Source organism: Physella acuta, unplaced genomic scaffold (assembly GCF_028476545.2).
Source record: "Physella acuta isolate Inbredline_101_S28 unplaced genomic scaffold, ASM2847654v3 ptg000890l, whole genome shotgun sequence".
Taxonomy (NCBI): Eukaryota; Metazoa; Mollusca; class Gastropoda; family Physidae; genus Physella; species Physella acuta.
The window spans coordinates 721,822-744,186 of NW_026732407.1; the positions used below are offsets into that span (position 1 = coordinate 721,822).

At 37.1% G+C, this 22,365-nt stretch overlaps 1 protein-coding gene across 8 annotated transcripts; it reads right to left on the bottom strand.

Moving 5' to 3' along the window:
* Nucleotides 1–6: 6 nt before the first annotated feature.
* On the bottom strand, nt 7–21,497 carry LOC131952819 (dnaJ homolog subfamily B member 6-A). Of its 8 annotated transcripts, none has more exons than XM_059315684.1 (8): nt 21,366–21,497; nt 6,102–6,240; nt 5,842–5,951; nt 5,114–5,302; nt 4,603–4,666; nt 2,308–2,484; nt 1,031–1,141; nt 7–872 (listed from the first exon to the last, which is right to left on the bottom strand). In XM_059315684.1, the coding sequence occupies exons 2-8, from the start codon at nt 6,188–6,190 to the stop codon at nt 749–751; spliced, it is 864 nt and encodes a 287-aa protein (XP_059171667.1). In that variant the 5' UTR covers nt 6,191–6,240; nt 21,366–21,497; the 3' UTR covers nt 7–748. The 8 variants fall into 8 exon arrangements, with proteins under 8 accessions (XP_059171667.1, XP_059171662.1, XP_059171663.1 ...); XM_059315679.1 differs by having other exon boundaries at nt 4,603–4,708; XM_059315680.1 differs by lacking the exon at nt 21,366–21,497 and adding an exon at nt 15,387–15,616 and having other exon boundaries at nt 4,603–4,708.
* Nucleotides 21,498–22,365: the final 868 nt, after the last annotated feature.

Below are 22,365 nucleotides of genomic sequence, written 5' to 3' on the forward strand. Positions count from 1 at the left end.
AGAATCAAATTTGCAATGAACAAATGAGTTTTATTTATTGATAACTTCCAGAGGTGTTATCCAAGGTACATGTATGTTTGAGTAGCATTGCATGGTTACACCATATAGAATAAATCAGATGTACATGACTACAATATACAACACAGAGGCAACATTACATTTCTGATACTTTCTTTAGCTGCGATTGGTTCTTCAAATGTCAGCGGGACATGGACCAGCAGATGATCACAGAGGCACACACTCACACCAGACATACAACAACCCAACATGATGAATACAGCTACCAACAAGATTTTATGTGATATATTTGTACACCCATATCTCAAGACACACAAGCCAGCATCAGTTTGTTCAAAGGTCCACAATACAAATTAATTTTTAGCTTGTTCAGTTATTCCTCTGATATGTCAATACAATAGGACAACAGCTTTTTAATACTAAGAAGTATGTAAAATGCCAAATTTACAATTAGGAATAATCACTTTTGTTGACAAGCTTTTTTAAATAATATGAAAAAATATATACAGTATTGCAGGGTTTTAACTTACTGAATTCATGTTTTTTTTTTCACATTTGGGCTAAATGTGATTTAAGTATAAAAGCTCAAATTGTTTTTCTATATGTAATGTTGCTAGAATCAACACTGAAACTAAAGCAATCAACTTAAACTATGTTTCATTCCTGGTGAAAAAAAGTCATATATTATAGTGAAAACTACAATGACAACAGCAAACAAAAAGTAGCACTTTCAGGCTCGAATGCTGGGCTTAGATGTTGGGCCATCAAGAGCTTGGGGGACACCGTTGATGCTCTTAGACTTCAGAATTCCATCCTCTTCCACCATCACAGTTTCTTGGCCATTTTCAACCACCCTACAAATGAAAATAAAATTCTTTCAATAAGTCTTATTACAGTTTGCCTCATTTTCATGATAGCTGTGTTTATTTTTTGGTAACAATACTATACATTTTTAAATACATTTTTTCTTATTTTAAGTTGATAAAAAAACTTAATGTATAAAAAAATTTACTTTTTAGTAACAATACGCTTTCCATTGACTATTTTGGTTGATGTGGAGGTGGAGCGGAAGTTGCCCCCTATTGTTGGACCACCAAAACTTGTGCTGGAGAAATGGGCAGTTCTGAAAAAATCCATCAACGTTCCATTTTAATACAAACTCCATGGTATTTTCTAAAATTATGACTAAACTTATACACATGTAGGTTTTTTAATTTCTAATTAAATCCTACTTTAATTTTTAAAAATTCATTTAAGGCTGAAATATTTTAATTTAAATAATATATTTTTTAAAATTTTGATAATTTGACAATTTAAAATAGAACCTTGGATGAAAGCATACAATTTTAAATAGCTAATAACCCCTAACCCATCACTAACAGTTACCAATACATATATGGAGGGTGTATGGGAGGGAGAGGGGTGGTTGACATGAATCAGTGATAAAAATGAAAAAGAAGTTGAATTACTACCAACCTTAAATCTAACCTATATTTAAACTGAAATACTACAAACCTTAAACCTTGCCAAATCATTTAAATTGAAATACTACCAACCTTAATCTATCTAGCCAAATCATCTAACAAAATGTAACCACCATCCTCTACAATTGCCTGCCAACATGCCCTTACAACAAAATGCCATTGAGTTGTTTCATGAAAATCTACTAGAGACAGGTACATGGCCCTAGGTGGCAAAAAGTTCACAGCACATGTCATGTGTTACAAAAAAAATCTTGTTAATTAAGCTTTAGCAGATGGTCAACTGCTATAATAATTGTATACAGTTGAGATCACTTTTTTATCCAAGTGTTGAAAGGAAATTATATGAATAATATTTTCTGTTAAAAAGAGTGGTATAAAAACAATATCTGGCTAGCATTGTTATATCTGGCTCTGAAACCGTGTTGTGCTCTTGATTTAAGTGCCATGTTAAGACAAGCAAACAATAAATGTTCACCTTTTATTGATATAGTCTCTACAGATACAAGTATTCCTACACTATTTTGTTATTGTCAGTGGTATTGCTTGTGGCAAAATAAAACCTTGGAATAGCTCAGTAAATGCTTCCTCTACTCAGTCTAGCCATACCTACCAATTCATGCTATCTTGTGAGTAAAGTCATACAAGATTAGTAAACACAATGTTAAATTATTAGTAAATCATTAAAACCATCAACAATCTTAACAGTTGATTTAAGGCAAACTTCTGGATTACACAACAGCAGATTTAATGATCACTCTTGATTATAAGGGCAAAAAGGATCCTAAGACTTAAATGTTGATCCTACCCAGCGCCAACTCCAGGAAATCCAAAGAAAGGATCAGCCATCATGGACATCATGGGAAAGCCAAAGTGCACACGTGGGGAGAAGGCCAGAAAGGGATGATGGGTGTGGTGCACGTGGAGGCCACCCAGTCGGCCTCTACTGTGTTCACCCCGCCTCCGCCTCAAAGGTCGACCAAAACTGAAAAGTGAAACCAGTCCTGGAGATGTCCAACCTTGGCTGCAGCGACCTCCGCATGACCTCAACATAAGCCAGTGAGTTGCAGTGGAACATAACTACCCTCAAACATGCAGACACCATGCCATAAATAACATACAACTATCCCCCCTCTCTACACACCAAAGCTGAAGCAGTCAAGCACATATGATAGATTAACTTAGGATGGAAGGGGTCAAGGCTGGTCTTCAGTTGGTTTAAACTGGGTGAACATTTACATGCAGGACAGGAGTTTCTCTTTAAGTTAACTTATTACAGTTGATTAATGATTTAGTTTAATTAATCCCAGGTGACATAGTGTCAAGAAATGAGAAATTCGTGCAAATAAAACTAGCCATTGGTGAATGCCTGGTTGGGTCAGAATACAATGATTGAACTTTTTTTTCTGGAGATGACCAATTTATAGCGGACAAAGTAACATGCATTAGCTTGCTATATGTAAATACATAAAGCTTGGGTTTAAGGTAATGTACTTGTCTTTGGTTTAGGGTGACATTTGTTTAGCCTAGATCAACAATTTAAACAATGACAGCTAACTTTGATTTTTTAGTATTATATCAACAATTTAAACATTACACTTATCTATAAAATGTATCCAAAAATATGTAATAGAAAGAGGTAATTCACACAAATTCATATACCACACAAAATGTGTAAGAATGCTCAAGTGAGGACCAAGAGTCTCTGATAACCATCGTATCAAAATTTTGGACACGCTTTAGAAATTTTAACACAGCTGACAACATGGAGCACGCTTTAGGAAATGATGGGAACACAGTTAACACAGAATGGTATAAACATCAGTTGTTAAATAAACTTCACCCATTCATTGGTGGTGGTCAATTTAGAGTTAATGAAAAACTGTTAAGGTTAGACAGGATTAGTTGGCAAATGTAGACTTTTATTAGAGTTACAAACAGTCTAACTGGAGCAATCAGCTCTTAATAATAACTTTAGATTAAAAAACAAAATATAAGCCTTTATCCTAAATGGGTTAAATGACAAATTATGCAGCCAATAACTAAATAAGTTAAATGACAATTTATGCAGCTAGAGCTGTTTAATGTAGCTAATAAGTGAATAAGTTTAATGGCAAATTTTTTGGATCATAACTAAATAGGTACAATGAAAAATTTTACCGCCTATACCTTAATAAATAAAAATGATGTAGCATATTACTGAAAATGTATAAAGGCTTTAAATGAATATGTTTAATGACATATTGTATATTACAATTGTTTAGATTTTATGCGCCTTTGCACCAAGCACATGATTATTTTGACATACAAATGTATTCCATCAACTCATTATCCACTAATGCAAGGTTTAGGGGAAAGACACCACATGGCAGACCAAGGTTTTGGATACCAAAATTTACTGCTGGTGATTCATTTTAAAAGTTTTGCTTTTCTTTGCTACTCAAAGGTTTTGTCAAAGGATAAAGTAGTCCATTAGGTTATAAAAGTTACAAAGGAGATATAACAGTTAAGCAAACCTGAACTTAGCATATCATTTACCTAGTTTAGGACTACCTAAATCCTGCGCTCATTTTTCCACCAGTCTTAAAATACAATACCAATAACATTTTTACCCTGGAATTAGATTCTAACAACTACTTCAAATTTATTTGGCTTTGGTTAGCTGAAAATCTTATACTTGCTGTTTTGGGGGCTTCCTCTATGTTTAGTTTCACTGATAGAAATCTTCTTAGACAATAAGCAACAATATAAAAACAAGGATCATCCTCAAAACCAAATAATTTTAAGATGTCTTTTAAAACATAGAAGCTAACCAAATTCATGCAATTTTTCCTCATATATTCTGGAGATTTTAGCTAAATTTTAAAGTCAAATTGGTGAATGTAAGTAAAAATTGATCAAGCTTAAAGAGTTAACAAAAACAACAAAGTGATCAAATAAAACCATGCATGCTTGTGGTACACATAGCCAACAAGGGAAAAAACCCTGCAACAGTGATCCTGTAACTCAGAACAAATTCTAACGCAACTGTTCCTGGCAACTCAGAACAAATTCAAAACAATTGTTCCTGGCAACTCAGAGGCTTACATTGAGAGGTACTCACCCTGAGCTGGCAAATGGATCTTGTGAGAAGAAGGACGAGGCAAAGCTGTTCCCCTGAGGGAACCCTGGAAAAGATGATTCGAATGTGTTGCCATTTCTCCGAGCAACTGCAGATAAATGGTTAGTGTTCAAATAAATTCCCCCAAATCAAGCAACTTCAAGTGCAAACTAAATAAAACCTCTCCTCAAGGAGAAAACTACAACAAAAAATGAATTATCTCTAACAAAAGTCCAGCAGTTTTAACAAAACATCTATATTTACAACCTGCAATAAAAAGCTGCAAATAAACAAGAAAACAGAACCATCTGCCCCCCTGTAATGAACAGAAGACTTTTGTATACAGAGAAGAGAGATAATAGGATTTATGTGTCAGGTGACATGGTTGACTGTGAACATGATTTTTTTTATAATAAACCTTCAGCTTGAGCTTGCTTAAAAATGTTAAGTATCTAATCATTGAGCAAAGTGTCTGTGTATGATACCAATAAAACTATCTCCTGTTTGAACGTACCACCAAAAAAGCTGGCAAATGGATCATCTGTGCCAAAAAAGTCTCTGAAAATTTCTTCAGGACTCCTGAAGTGGAAGTGGAAGTTTCCAAAGCCAGAAGTGTCAAAGTTAAAATCTTCATCCCCTCTGTGGTGATGTCCTCCTAGCACGCCATCTCTCCCATACAGGTCATACACCTCGCGCTTTTTTTCTGAAACAAAGCAAAGTTTTGTCACACAACAGCAAAGAAAATATCTTTTGCTAAATGTTTTACAGAGGGAACAGGTAATTACTGTCTGCTTCTGGTTTATTTCTTACAGAAGAAACTTGTACTTACTGTCTGAGAGTATATCATATGCTTCTGGTTTATTTCTTACAGAAGACACTTGTACTTACTGTCTGAGAGTATATCATATACTTCTGGTTTATTTCTTACAGAAGACACTTGTACTTACTGTCTGAGAGTATATCATATGCTTCTGGTTTATTTCTTACAGAAGAAACTTGTACTTACTGTCTGAGAGTATATCATATGCTTCTGGTTTATTTCTTACAGAAGACACTTGTACTTACTGTCTGAGAGTATATCATATACTTCTGGTTTATTTCTTACAGAAGACACTTGTACTTACTGTCTGAGAGTATATCATATGCTTCTGGTTTATTTCTTACAGAAGACACTTGTACTTACTGTCTGAGAGTATATCATATGCTTCTGGTTTATTTCTTACAGAAGACACTTGTACTTACTGTCTGAGAGTATATCATATGCTTCTGAAATTTCTTGAAATTTTTTCTTGGCCTCATCTTTGTTCTCTGGGTTTTTGTCAGGGTGCCATTTCAGCGCTAATCTTCTATACCTGTAGTAGGGAGATAATCACATCCTCTTTATTCAGCTATAGTTAATTCAGAGTTAATTTGTCATAAATCTGACATAAATCAATCAGTTGTACATCAAAAACAATTTTAATCAGCTGACATTATTTAGACTACTAAGAAAGACTGCTTACGCTTTTTTAATATCTTGTTCTGTAGCACTTTTCTCAATGCCCAACACCTCATAGTAACAGCTCTTATCACTTTTTCTTGTGGCTGGCATTGCGCCACTGATTGACACTCACACGCCTCTTTATCAAGTACAATTTAATTCTGAGAGGGAAAATACTTAACTTTATTGACATGAAAATATATATATGAAAATATAACACAAGCAATTCACAAGCTTTTCACAGCACAGATAACATTAACAATGCAGTGTGTTTTTTAAATAAGAAAAGTATACCAGATGTCCAGAGTTTAGACATTATTCAATTAGTTTTTAACAGGTAAAAGAAATAAGCAATAAAAATGAGCACATCAAATTATGAAAAGCCTCAACTACACAGTTCATAACTTCTATTCAACAAATAATTTACTAGCTTTAACAAGTGTAAATTAATTGAAAAAAAAAGGGGCAGGACCCTTTTCATGTTTATTTCATTTTTTATAATATTGTCACTGATCTTGTCTAGGTTAGGTCTAATCAAACATGGTTAGATCTAACCGAACATGTAGGTTAGGTCTAACCAAACATCATGGTTAGGTCTATAAAATGTTAAAGCTCATGAAAGCATTGAAGACAGTAGTGGGTACCTTTTACTTGCACATTGTATTTACCTGTTACATTTGTTATTTCAGTTTCTAAGAAAGGTCTATAAACTTATTTCTTTTGGATGTGCCCTGTCTGTTTACAATAAAAACCAAACTAAAATGTTTGCCATTTCACCTAAGTAGATAGAGTAGCAGTATTGCCACTGGCATGGGTGGGATCAGAAGGTCACTGGGTGATCAACTAACAAAACCTTTGGAAAAATGGGAGTAAAATACACAACTCAAATGGTAGAATAGCTTTTTATAATCTTTTTGCATTATTTTTAACTAGAGCAATGACTGAGCTCAGATTCTTCAATTTGTTGTAAAGCACTGGATGTTACTACTTAAAACCAAAAAAGCTACCTACAAAAAAATGCAATGTTTTTTTTCTTTACTTTGGGTAGTATCCTGTAGTAAAAAAAAATTCATAAAAAACGTTTTAATAACAAGCTTTTATGTAACGATGCACTAAAAAGTAGAAAATAAATTATAGACTACTATTTAAATAACTATAAAGAAAAGCGTGGGTCACTTTAGTATCTATTGGATACCTTTACTAATGTTAAGGAAGACACCCACGCTTTTCTTTATAGTTATTTAAATAGTAGTCTATAATTTATTTTCTACTTTTTAGTGCATCGTTACATAAAAGCTTGTTATTAAAACGTTTTTTATGAATTTTTTTTTCAGTACTTTACATGTTTTATTTACAATAGAGTTACATGACTAAAAACCATTGCGCGCCTACTGAACATCACGTTCAGTAGGCGCGCAATGGTTTTTGAACGCAGCCATTACGTGATGGCGCAGCTATTGAAGGTGATGACGCGTGTGGTGTGGTTGGCTAGACATGCCTACTAATTCGGTCCAAATTTTAATTAATTCATAAAAAATTAATTAGGCATCCAATTAAGTCAAATTTAGTTTCAGATTGCATTGTCTTCATGTCTTGACCCACGTGCCAAATGTGAATCGTATCGGTCAAGTAGAAGTTTCCGAATTTTCACTCCTGCGTTTCCGTCTAGACTGACGACTGACGACAGAGGAAGCAAGTTAAATAAAAGCTTGTAAAAAATTCATAAAAAACGTTTTAATAACAAGCTTTTATGTAATGATGCACTAAAAAGTAGAAAATAAATTATAGACTACTATTTAAATAACTATAAAGAAAAGCGTGGGTCACTTTAGTATCTATTGGATACCTTTACTAATGTTAAGGAAGACACCCACGCTTTTCTTTATAGTTATTTAAATAGTAGTCTATAATTTATTTTCTACTTTTTAGTGCATCATTACATAAAAGCTTGTTATTAAAACGTTTTTTATGAATTTTTTTTCAGTACTTTACATGTTTTATCTACAATAGAGTTACATGACTAAAAACCATTGCGCGCCTACTGAATATCACGTTCAGTAGGCGCGCAATGGTTTTTGAACGCAGCCATTACGTGGTCGTGATGGCGCAGCTATTGATGACGCGTGTGGTGTGGTTGGCTAGACATGCCTACTAATTCGGTCCAAATTTTAATTAATTCATAAAAAATCAATTAGGCATCCAATTAAGTCAAATTTAGTTTCAGATTGCATTGTCTTCATGTCTTGACCCACGTGCCAACTGTGAATCGTGTCGGTCAAGTAGAACTGTCCGAATTTTCACTCCTGCGTTTCCGTCTAGACTGACGACAGACAGAGGAAGTGAGTTAAATAAAAGCTTGTAAAAACAAGGATTCTTGTCAAACTTTGTCTATACTAAATATTATCCCTTTCCCTAATGTAACAACAGAGTTGGATAGACTCAGGGATATCCTAAGGAACTGGAATCAAGTTGAGGAACAAAACTCAAGACTTTGGGTTAGTTGTCATGTGCTCTATCCCAACCCTAACCTCTTGGATTTGAGCTGCTTGTTTATGAGGGTCTTTACTGTGATTTATTTTTACTAGTTCATTCCAGCATAATAGTTAAAATAAAAATGTTATTAATTTACAGTGGTTTTATATAAAATGTGTGACCAAAGTGATTGTTCAGTAACATTTAAATCAAGTCATTCAATGTTTTACTCTTTAGTTTTTCTTTGTTATTAAAAAGTTTAAAATAGAATTGAGATAAAACAATTTTATAAGATAAAAACACAGCAACTATTTCCATACTAAATTCATCCTGGCAGATGATACAATCCATTCACTGATTGATGGCCAGGTCAACAAGTAAAATGCCACACTTTGGCTCATGGGAGAAAACCTAGGTAAACTTGTTCATCTTTTTTGCATACTGGATTAATTTCCCTGTTTCTAAAAATAGCTTGTTCCAGGGGTTACGAAATTAATAGCATATACTCTTTCTACATGAGAGAAATGAATAGAAGTAAATTTTAAAAAGAAAATGATATACACGCCAACAGCTCATTACAATAATTTTTATTAAACAATAACTCAGGTAGGAAAACAAAAAATGAGTTTTGAAACCTGCCACCTATTGACAAAAACAAGTACATTTTTAGATCAAACTGGTGAAAAGCGGATCAAACTAAACACTTAACAATCAATCATTGTCATTATTGAGTGAACTTCATGCAACCCCAGGATACAGAACACCACACAGCTGAGCGTATGTTTGACAGTACTTAAGCTGCTTTTATTTGATTGAACAAAGCCTTCTATAAATAGATGGACAACTTAGGTAAACATTGGACGATTAGAAAGGCTAGCTAGGATCAGTGAAGTAGAAGGGTGGCTTACAAAGTTTCGTGTCACATTAAGATATGGTTTTTAAAATACGCTGGATAGGGATTTAGAACATGAGGATAGCTGAACAACTAAATCTAGGTCTCAGACACGATACGAAAGTTTGAAGCACAAACGCCAAACTTTTTTAAACAAGACTAGACCCTAACACTAGCCGAGTTTTAAACCAGAGAAAAACCAACTGATCTGCTACATACCAGCAACAAATGGATCCACTGTGTGAAAAAAACTGAAACCTGCGACCACTAGTCGGACAGAGCCCCTATGGGCTTTAATAAACAGGAGGTGAATTTAAACTGCGAGATTCAGTCACAAGGTAAACTAGTCTAACCTTGTAATCTAGAATAGGAGCATTCCAGAAAAGTAAAGAAAATCAATAATTGGCAGTAAACTCGGGTCGTATATACAGACAGGTGAGATATCGAAGATGAAATGAAGCGGAACTACGGTGAACTGTGAGATAAATAAAAGACGTACTGTGTTAGTGTTGGCCAAGTGCGAGTAATAGCAGTAAAAGTGTAATAAACACGCGTTATGACTTGTACATTCATTAGCTTACACTTGTAATGACTTACAGTGACAGTAAAGCAATGCCAGTGTATTGCCGAGGTCGCCAGCTGATTTAGGGCAGCTCACAAGACAGATTGTTGGTACACGTGATAGCGAGAGTCGTGGTGGGCCACAGATAAGGCAGCACAGCTCAGCTATTGGGACACGACGTGCGACATTGTCTAGCCCGGCTCACAAATACACGGCACACTCCATTCATTAGGCCTAGCCCTACCAAACCTGCCACAACCGATGTGTTACTGATTGGCGGGCATTGGTTGTCTGATAGCATCACGTGATCGTTTGTTTGGGTTGTCACTCGGTGAAATGTTTTCACACGCAACAGGCAACTGGCTGTGGTGAACACACTGGACTAGACGACAGTCAACGTAGCCTTAATACAAACTGGACTTAACGACCGTCCACCGTAGCCTTAATACAAACTGGACTAGACGACAGTCAACCGTAGCCTTAATACAAACTGGACTTAACGACCGTCCACCGTAGCCTTAATACAAACTGGACTTAACGACCGTCCACCGTAGCCTTAACACAAACTGGACTTAACGACAGTCAACCGTAGCCTTAATACAAACTGGACTAGACGACCGTCCACCGTAGCCTTAATACAAACTGGACTTAACGACCGTCCACCGTAGCCTTAATACAAACTGGACTTAACGACCGTCCACCGTAGCCTTAATACAAACTGGACTAGACGACCGTCCACCGTAGCCTTAATACAAACTGGACTTAACGACCGTTCAACGTAGCCTTAATACAAACTGGACTTAACGACCGTCAACCGTAGCCTTAATACAAACTGGACTAGACGACCGTCAACCGTAGCCTTAATACAAACTGGACTTAACGACCGTTCAACGTAGCCTTAATACAAACTGGACTTAACGACCGTCCACCGTAGCCTTAATACAAACTGGACTAGACGACCGTCAACCGTAGCCTTAATACAAACTGGACTAGACGACCGTCCACCGTAGCCTTAATACAAACTGGACTTAACGACCGTCCACCGTAGCCTTAATACAAACTGGACTTAACGACCGTTCAACGTAGCCTTAACACAAACTGGACTTAACGACCGTCAACCGTAGCCTTAACAAAGGCAAGTAATGACCGTCACCTCGTTCACAAGCATGTAACGACCGTCCACCGTAGCCTTAACACAAGCACCAAACGACCGTCCACCGTAGCCTTAACACAAGCACCAAACGACCGTCCACCGTAGCCTTAACACAAGCACCAAACGACCGTCCACCGTAGCCTTAACACAAGCACCAAACGACTGTCCACCGTAGCCTTAACACAAGCTTATGCTGCTGACGACACTCAGGTAAAAAGCACAAGCAAAGCCAGCTATGAATAACCTACCTGCCGTGAGCACATTAAACGGCTGTAACGCAACACAGGAAACATAAACAATAAATCCATTTAACCCGTACACTGACACTTGAATCTAAAACTCTGGCTTGAACCAAATTATCAGCTACCAACATTAAGAGCATGCATGTAATGCTGATCGATAATAAAGTTTCATCTCATAAGAACAAGTTGGCTGCAAGCTCATGTGTAGGATACAACAGCAACAAGTTACACAATATCAGCAGCATAGAAAACAGGGCGGGGGCGTGTCGTGAGAAATGTTCCAGCCAGTTCCAGAAAAAACAAAGCACGACGCAATACTAACTACGTACTCATCGATACAAGCAAAGGTGGAACAGTTTACATCACCACAGGTTACACATCGTATCCCAACATCACCACAGGTTACACATCGTATCCTAACATCACCACAGGTTACACATCGTCACATCGTACCCCAACATCACCACAGGTTACACATTGTACCCCAACATCACCACAGGTTACACATCGTATCCCAACATCACCACAGGTTACACATCGTCACATCGTACCCCAACATCACCACAGGTTACACATCGTATTCCAACATCACCACAGGTTACACATTTTACCCCAACATCACCACAGGTTACACATCGTACCCCAACATCACCAAAGGTTACACATTGTACCCCAACATCACCACAGGTTACACATCGTATCCCAACATCACCACAGGTTACACATCGTCACATCGTACCCCAACATCACCACAGGTTACACATCGTATTCCAACATCACCACAGGTTACACATTTTACCCCAACATCACCACAGGTTACACATTTTACCCCAACATCACCACAGGTTACACATCGTACCCCAACATCACCACAGGTTACACATCGTATCCCAACATCATCACATGTTACACATCGTATTCCAACATCACCACAGGTTACACATCGTCACATCGTACCCCAACATCACCACAGGTTACACATCGTATCCCAACATCACCACAGGTTACACATCGTCACATCGTACCCCAACATCACCACAGGTTACACATCGTACCCCAACATCACCACAGGTTACACATCGTACCCCAACATCACCACAGGTTACACATTGTACCCCAACATCACCACAGGTTACACATCGTATTCCAACATCACCACAGGTTACACATTGTACCCCAACATCACCACAGGTTACACATCGTATTCCAACATCACCACAGGTTACACATCGTACCCCAACATCACCACAGGTTACACATCGTCACATCGTACCCCAACATCACCACAGGTTACACATCGTATTCCAACATCACCACAGGTTACACATTTTACCCCAACATCACCACAGGTTACACATCGTACCCCAACATCACCACAGGTTACACATCGTATCCCAACATCATCACATGTTACACATCGTATTCCAACATCACCACAGGTTACACATCGTATTCCAACATCACCACAGGTTAGACATCGTACCCCAACATCACCACAGGTTACACATCGTACCCCAACATCACCACAGGTTACACATCGTACCCCAACATCATTACAAGTTACACAAATGGTATCCCAACATCACCACAGGTTACACATCGTATTCCAACATCATCACATGTTACACATCGTATTTCAACATCACTACAAGTTACAAAAATGGTGCCCCAACATCACAACAGATTTTAAAGTGCCCCACCATCACAGCACAGTGCCTCACCATCACATATTGTACACAATCCCCCCCCCCCCCACACACACACAATCACAGGTTTTATACAGTGTCCCCACTAGCACAGGTTTTACACAGTATCCCACGACCACAGGTTTTACAGTCGTCCCCCCCCCCATCACAGGTTTAACAGTGCCCCACCATCACCATCAACAAAGCACGAGAACCGCCATCTCGCTGGGACCAGTTGGTCTCTGCTCACACCTCAACAACAGCCACCTCTACCTGGCTAACGGGTATACAACAGAGATCAAACTAATTTTAGACACCGCCCACGCTGCTGAAAACTGAAAACATTGCGCTTAATTCGTTGAACAGGTTATGTAATTATCGTAGGTAAGTGGTAAAGAAAGATGAGGAGGTGAGCAAACGACTGATTTAAAAATAACACGCAAACAACCTCAGTGCTTAGATACCTGGCTCACTTACAATAGTGTTGGGAGATGGGGAGGTACACCTAGTTACACACACGTGATTCGGTCAAGATCCAATTCAACGGTGGGTAGGGCACCGATTGAACGAGGGTAAGGCACCACCAATTCAACGGTGGGTAGGGCACCAATTCAACGGTGGGTAGGGCACCGATTGAACGAGGGTAAGGCACCAATTCATCGGTGGGTAGGGCACCGATTGAACGAGGGTAAGGCACCACCAATTCAACGGTGGGTAGGGCACCGATTGAACGAGGGTAAGGCACCACCAATTCAACGGTGGGTAGGGCACCAATTCAACGGTGGGTAGGGCACCGATTGAACGGTGGGTAGGGCACCAATTGAACGGTGGGTAGGGCACCGATTGAACGGTGGGTAGGGCACCGATTGAACGGTGGGTAGGGCACCAATTCAACGGTGGGTAGGGCAACACCAATTCAACGGTGGGTAGGGCACCGATTGAACGAGGGTAAGGCACCACCACTTCAACGGTGGGTAGGGCACCGATTACATGTGGGTAGCGTGCCAATACGACGGCTCATTTTACGTGTATCCTCACTCAATGTTGGTCGCTATTTTAAGGAGGGGGGTATCACCTTTTTGGATACAAAAGCAACCAACGCTTTTACAAACAAATCTACAGAAAGAAAAGGTTTCTATTATTGTTCTCATTTTCAGTGCATTTAAAAGAAGCTTATTATTAAAGAGTTTTTTTAGACCTTTTATTTTCTGTATGTTGGTAACAAAGAATTGTAAGAATAAATTGATATTACTTTTTTAAAAGTACTGTAAAGTATTCTTTCCATTCCGGTTACTTTTAAGTAAGTCGATACCCAACAAAACTAAAAAAAAAATTCCTAAAAAGAACAGCTTTATTACTTGACTTATTTATCGAGTGATCGCTAATAATTACATCCGTGGTGCCTTCCCATGTTATTAAATATATATCTTAATAGTCCTTACATTAATTTTTAATGTCTAATAACTGAATCGAAAATTAGATACTGTCGTCGGAAAAAAGTATTTATCTGTAAAATTTGAAAGTAATCGCTCTACAAGAATTCGGTCAAGATACTACCTGACGACAAACCGATCCACCCACACACAGATATTGCGGCATAAGGGGGAAAAAATATTTTTAAAAACTTTTCAATGCCGCCACTTTACACCGACCTTCCTCGGGCTGTCAGTTTTTTTTTTCTTTTTAAAATGTAAGTTTTCTTTCAAACATACACCTCTGCCCCCCCCCCCCCCCCACACACACACACAAACGGACGCATGATCCCATCAAAGATGAAACAGTTAACACGATCTAAATGTCAAAATTGTCCACGGTGAATATACGAGAATCCAAGTAGCCGTTCAGATACATGGAACAAGTGCTATTTAAACAATGTTTTCAAATTAATGTAGCATTATAAACTAGCCGCTGAAGTATTAGAAAAGCAACATCCAATAAAGACAATGAGTCAGTCGTGACCAGATTAGATTGACCGGCAGAGTACTGATGGAATTGAGTTTAATAAATAGAGTGTAACACAAATAAAAATCGTCTTATCTTTTTTTTTAATTGTCACTCATGAAATATTTGAACCAATGTACAAATCCTGCAAACGGTGAAGTGTGAATACCTAGAGCCACCCCCACCCACCTGGATCTACCAGCTGACACAAAGCTGTGGCTGCTGACATGGACTGTCAATCAAACATGAGACACATCAAGTACGTGCTATGAAATCACCCCTGTATTAGCACGGGTTGTTGTTTACGTGTTCCTGCATATGGCGAGTATCCAACAAAAAACTGATAGAAAAACAACTCACTAGTTTCTGACGTATTCACTTATGATAGGTACATCCTGGTGATATTCAGCACACTCGGGCACATCAAATGGCATGTCACGCTAATCAATGCTAATCATAATTAGGTCCGGTGTGCCAAGGATGACCTTAAGTGTGCGCTAAATGGGCTCGTACGGACATGAAAGTTGCACCACTGGCGCTCCTGACGTGTAGCGAAATACAGAGCGGGGAGACTACTCATTCACGGAGAGGCAACTCAGGAGAGTCTAGGTATGAAGGAAGAAACCTGCTGATCCAAATTTAGTTCTTCGCCCCCCTATCCCAGCTCGCTGACTCACGGCTATCGGTATGGCGAACTCATCTATTTTTAGATTCCATTAGTGCACGCGCAAAAATGCACTTTAATGTGCATATAATAAACAGCGCATAAGAGAGGTACTAGTTAGTTATGATGTATTATAGGTCTTTTGTCTGAAGAGTTGTGGAAGAACTACACGACAAAACAAATTCAGGTTACCCAATTTTAAATTGCGCATAAATCGGTACTGCTGCAGAGTGAGTCATTATTAAACGACCTCTACCTGTATACGCCACAACGTGTATGTGGTGATCCCACAAGTTATCCGTGGCAGACAGAAACAAAGCTCTGGCCATCAGCTGGTGACAGCCATCACACAGGTGCACGCCTTCGGTCTGGTGCCCCCAACACAACATGTAGCACGTAAAGGTTGCCATGGGGCAGCTACACACCAAACGAGCAGGGTGGGTGGGGACCACAGAACATCTATTACTGCAGGTGGAGTAGACAACACAGCACAAGAAACTGAGGTCTAATTCTGCGCCATGCTGAGAAAGTTGTTTTAACTCAGTGTCAAATGATTGTCTGCTTTATCTCAAGACATCCCACTGGTGGCAGGCTCTGCTAGAGAACCACAGGTGAAACTGTAGCATATTTACAACAACTCAGGTTTTGGTACTTTCAACACTACAGTTTACAATACTTAAAATGACAATATTTTTCAACACTGCAGTTTACAACACCTGAAATCACAAATTTTTTTTTCAACACTGCAGTTTACAACACAGAAAATTACAATATTTTTCAACACTGCAGTTTACAATAATACATCTGAAAATACAATATTTTTTTTTAACACTGCAGTTTACAACAGTTAAAATTAATCTTTTTTCAACACAGCAGTTTACAACACCTGTAATAACTTTTCAAGACGGCAGTTTACAACACCTGACATTTCAGTCCTATTCAACACTGCAGTTCTAATATTTATACAGTAATAAACCTGATCTACCATTAAAAAAATAGAAAGCACTATATATATAGATAAACATTCAAGTAGGCCCTATGTTAAAGTATGAACACTTGACAATGAAAATAACTTCTACAGCAATCATGCATGGGGAAATGTTATCATACAAATAATAATATAAAAGGTAACATAAACTGCTTTAATATAAGCTGGTTTGAAAAATAGTCATAGTTCCTTACACATAGTTACAAATGCACACCAAGCAAATATAGACTACTTGGTTATTGGGTTCTAGAGTTCTGTTTGACTAATGCTTTCTTCTTAGTGGTCAGCAGGGTTAAGTGATCTGATAGGTGAAACATAGGACACTAAAATCTCAGTTCTCCCTATTCTTGTTGAGCCTTTAATTATTAACACCATCTCTGTCCATCTGTGGCTTCAAGCAGTGTGCTCTTGTATAATACAAAGAGGTGGGATTGTAGTTTAAGATTTTGTGCATTTAAAATTAACACATTTTATTTATACAAGCTGACCCGCGGCATTTTAATTTTCTACTTTTCAGTACTTCATAGTTAGTGAATTCAACACTACCCTCCCATCCATTCCCCCCCCCTCCGTGAAAGCAACCGTTTGTGACGACAGTTTACGGATGACAATGAAAAGATCAAGCAGAACTTCTTCACTCTCCTTAGTTTCAAATCGTTTAAAAGCTGAATTATCTGCCCCTGCCCCTAATAGACGTTACTGATTCACCCGATTGTAAACATTCAGGGGGAACCTTAGTTCACCAGAATGGTGGTGGTGGTAGCTATATGCCTAGAGAGCCGGTGGATAACTACGTGAGTTTACATGGTGTCTCGCATAGTCCCCATGAAGAGAATTATATATATAGATGGGATGTGGGTGGTGGTATAAAGTAATGGTATTTAACACTGTCCATGATTTTCTGTAATCATATATTAACTACATTTTAAATGACTGGATGAATATTTTAAGAACTTGATTTACAGTTATTTTGATTTTTCTAAAAATGTCTCATTATTTTCTAATTCTAAAATGTTTGTTCTAAAAATTCAGTCTTGTAGCACCCAAGTATGAATATCAGGGTGAATTTATGTATAAAAATGGTTTAAGAGTATTTGCAGGTAAAATAAAATCTCAACTTTTTGTTTTATGAAATATGTGCATGGTATCTTAACTTTCAAACTAAACAATTTTGCATCAGTACAATACAACCTCTGTAAACAGGTTTTGGGCCAAAGGCCTATGTTGTAGTAAAAATCAAGAAATGTCATTTGAAATACCATTAATCATTAGTATATATATATATAATTCTCTTCATGGAGGGACCATGCCGAACCTCCATTTCCCTCGCTCTCCAAGCATGCTTAACCCTATATTTCTACCACCTTCACCCCACCAGTCTGGTGAGCTGTTTACAACTATAGCGCCAAGTGAATTAGTGATAGCCATTAGGGGCAGACAATTTAGTTTTTAAATTATTTGAAACTAAGGAGGGAAATAAGTTCTGCTTGATTTTTCATTGTTGTGTGTAAACTGTCGTCACAGACGGCTGCTTTCACGGGGGGGGGGAGAAGTGGATAGTGAGGGTGAGGATAATCATCCTTCATGAGCTACTGATAGTGCTTTAAAGCAAAATATTTTCAGTCTATTTACTTATATTTGAATTAATTAGAATACAATAGTAAGTTCCAATCTACTAAGTTTTCATTGTGAAATTTGAAGAAGACAATGGTTAATTTGATTTGCTGTCCTCAGCTCATAACAAAATAGTACATCGACTACCTTTACTTCCCAAATTTATCAAGTCCATTACATAACAAAGCAGAGGATCAAAAAAAGAAGCCAACACAGTACAAAACCTGTATTGACACAATCGTCAACATTACACAATATGGACGAACAAGGCAAACTGAGGAAAGGCCTGTGATGAAAACCACACAAAAGATAATGGGCATAATTTCTTTTATGACTAATTTTTCTATTAGGTTTTCAAAAAACAAAATTTGAGGCTGCTGTGTAAATTATGTTATAGTATTCTTAATTAACCATTAATGTCCCGTAACGCCCGCTGCCGCCCGACACCGTTAATGTCCCGTAACGCCCGCTGCCGCCCGCTTACAATACGCATAGAAAAATTAAATTTGTTTCATTAAAATTTGGCCTACAAATCCTAATTTTTAACTAAACAGGAAGTCGGATTGTTTCAGCATCCTTTTCCGGTCTTCTAATTTCAATGGCGCTTTTGAAAGATAAAAAATAATAGTTTCTTTCTATCTCGAAATTTTAGACTCATCTGTCCTATTTTTAGTAGATTTAATATTAAAAATAAAATAAAGTAATGCCTCTAAACGTATCTAGGCATGTATTTTATGAATTATATATCTTAAACATAACCAAATTGATATTTAACTGTTAAATTCGATGCATAGTTGTTTAGACAAAAATAAATAAAGTTGACTACCGAAAATGACCTGTTTTGAATTTTCTCCGACATTTTTTATTTTTATTCTGTACTTGTACCGAATATAATATATTCTATTTAATACTGTTGGAAAGCCAGGTTTATTCCCAACATTAAGCAGTAGTTTTTATCTTAATTTTTAATTTCATTTAGACAAAAACAAATATTTTGTGAAACTATTCACTTGATCATACAGAGTTATGCTCCTTACATCGGGCCGTCATGGGTGGAGTTTTGGTAGAATGAATGGGACATTAATGGTTAAGGAGATAAGAATTATTTTTATAGTTAATAAATATCTTACTAAAAATACACTACCCACATTTATATTATTTATAAACAAGCAAAATTTAATAATTCTCAACAAGTGGCTTGACAGACCTTAATTGAAATATTTCTTACATTTCAGTGACCTTTTTCTGACAAAAATTTTTGCCTCTGTGACTTTTTCTCCACTCACTATTAGATTTCCAGTCAACAGTGAATAGGCATATTTGTTGGAATATTCCCAGCTGACTGTCAATATAGATTATTTATAGTCACTTTTATAATTAGGCTAGGTCACCAACCAAGGCTATCCCCTGTCTGTATTGGGGCTATTCTCAGCCGACTGGGAATACAATGAATGCCAAAGGTATGAAGATTTTGAGTATGATTTGAGGGGTTCCAACCAGCAACATCCAGTACAAGAGCCACACACATGTCTACTTGACCACAAAGCTCCAAGCTTTGATGTGTGTTTTTAACATTAAATTTTAAATCAAACACAGTCACAACTGAAAAGTCAAGTAGATCTATGCTATGGGATTGTCCATAAATGACGTCACACTCGAAGGGTAAGGGGGGGTCCGTAATTTTGTGACGGTGTGTGATGAGGGGGAGGGGGGTTCAGATGGTGTGACGTCACACTTTTGCATTATAAAAAAGCAATGTTAGAAAACGAATTTTAGACGTTATTTCGCGTTTTAAAAAACCTTTTTTAATAAATTGTAATAGGAATTGATTAAAATACTCTTTTTTTGACAGAGTTCAGACAAGATTTTGGAGAAATATCGATGTTTAAAAAGCATTCAACTGCAATTTTGAGGGGGGTTGTAGGCTGAGGTGTGACGTCATTTTAAAGGGGAGGGGTCTGGCTTTTTGTGATGATGTGTGACGGAGGGGAGGGGGGGGGGGGGGGTAAAAATCGTCAAACAAAGTGTGACGTCATCTATGGATGACCCTTATGTGACTATAATAAATTCTAACTAGTCTAGACTCTAGCAGCTAGAAATATAGATCTAGATCTGTAGAGCCTATTAAACTATGTATTCAAATTTGGATTTGTGGGCCTAGTAAATTTAAAATTTGGTAATCTATCGTTTTGGGTACGTAAAATCGCCCACGGCTATTAATGTACGAAAATGTTACCTCATTGTCAAGGCTTTAATAGAAGTATGTTGTCATATGTTTGTGTCAAATATTATAGATAAATGAATAATAAACCTAAATTAATGGCTAAATATATCGATGTAGGCCAGGATTTAAATTTAAACAGCAGTGTCTGAGAGCAAGATTTGCTATATATACACAGCAGCCATTTGTAAAATAGAGTGGCTTCCCCCTGAATCTCGCGCTGTAAGCTTATAAAAATAAAACTTAAGATGGCTGCTATAGTAAATGAGCATGGTTGCATCTGTTGGAAACATCGCTAGTTTTCATTTATTATGGAAAAGTTTTAATTCGATTGTTTAAAAACAGGTACATAAATGAAACAAGGAAAGAAAAAGATTTTTGTATTTTAAAAAACATAAATCCTCCTCAAAATGTGAAATAGGCCTAATTATTAAAATTTAAGGAGTCACCTGTTTTTCACATTACAAGTCGCGGGCGATTTTACGTAGGCCGTAGGCCTACCTAAAACGATAGATTACCTAAAATTTAAAATAACAAGTAGATTCTAGTCAAGTAGGCTAGATTCTAGGCTAAAAAATAGCCTACATCTAACTAAAATATCTGTCACTATTTTGATTAATTTTTTTCAAAGTCCCAACTCTGTGAGCCGCAGTCCAACACCCCAGACCCCTCCACCCACCCGTCGTCTTCGACATTTTTTCATTCTTTTCAACCTCAGACCAAACGATTTTTATTCAATATTTTATTTTTCATGCTCACAATAAAGCTTTAAAATACGTAGACATACACGGTGTTTATAATGTCTAATCTTAGTCTGTCAAAAGATATTTAAAATAACAAAGGTAAACTTACATTTCTAGAATTTTTTTAGTCCCTGTTTGTAAACACTCACTCAAACAATCTTACTCTAGACTATTTTTGGAACCTGCACAGCGCCGGAAATGTCGTCGATCCAAAGCAACGTCATAAAATTCTTAGAATATTAAAAACATGAATATAATAAATTTGGATCAAGAGCTAGGCCGAGAGCTAGATCTAGATCTAGATCTAGATTCTAGATGCAGTCTAGATAAACATTTAGATATAATAAGTAATTTGTTTTTAATGGACCAATAACCTAAATAATCTAATTTAGGCCTAAATATATTTTGTTTTTAAAGTTGATTTTTAAAATAGAGGGGAAAAAAACAAGAGACGCCCTAATATTTTATGTTCCTCGATAACCCAACAAAAGCCTTATAAAAAGTAAGAAAAAAATAGAAAATGAGATGGAAAACCCAACATATAAAAATAAAATAGATCTAGATTCTAATTCTAGATCTAAGATCTAGATCTAATAGACTTTGATTTTAACGTCGTTTGTTCAGATTTTCTTAAATAAAGTATAAGGGGTCATCCATAAATGACGTCGCGCTTTTTTTTCACGATTTTTACCTCCCCCCTCCCCTCCGTCACACATCGTCACAAAAAGCCAGAACCCCCCCTAAATGGCGGGACACCTCAGCCTAAAACCCCCTCAAAATTGCAGTTGAATTTTTCTTAAAACATCGATGTTTTTCCAAAATCTTGTCTGAACTCTGCCTAAAATAGAGTTTTTTTAATCAATTCCTATTGCAATTTATTAAAACAGTTTTCTAAAACGCGAAATAACGTCTTAAATTCGTTTTCTAACATTGCTTTTGTATAATGCAAAAGTGTGACGTCGCACCATCTGACCCCCCCCCCCCACCCCACCCCACCCACCCCCTCAGAGCCGGTGTTAAGGACCAACCTTTCACGCGGGGCCTGATATATATATATATATATATATATATATATATATATATATATATATATATATATATATATATAT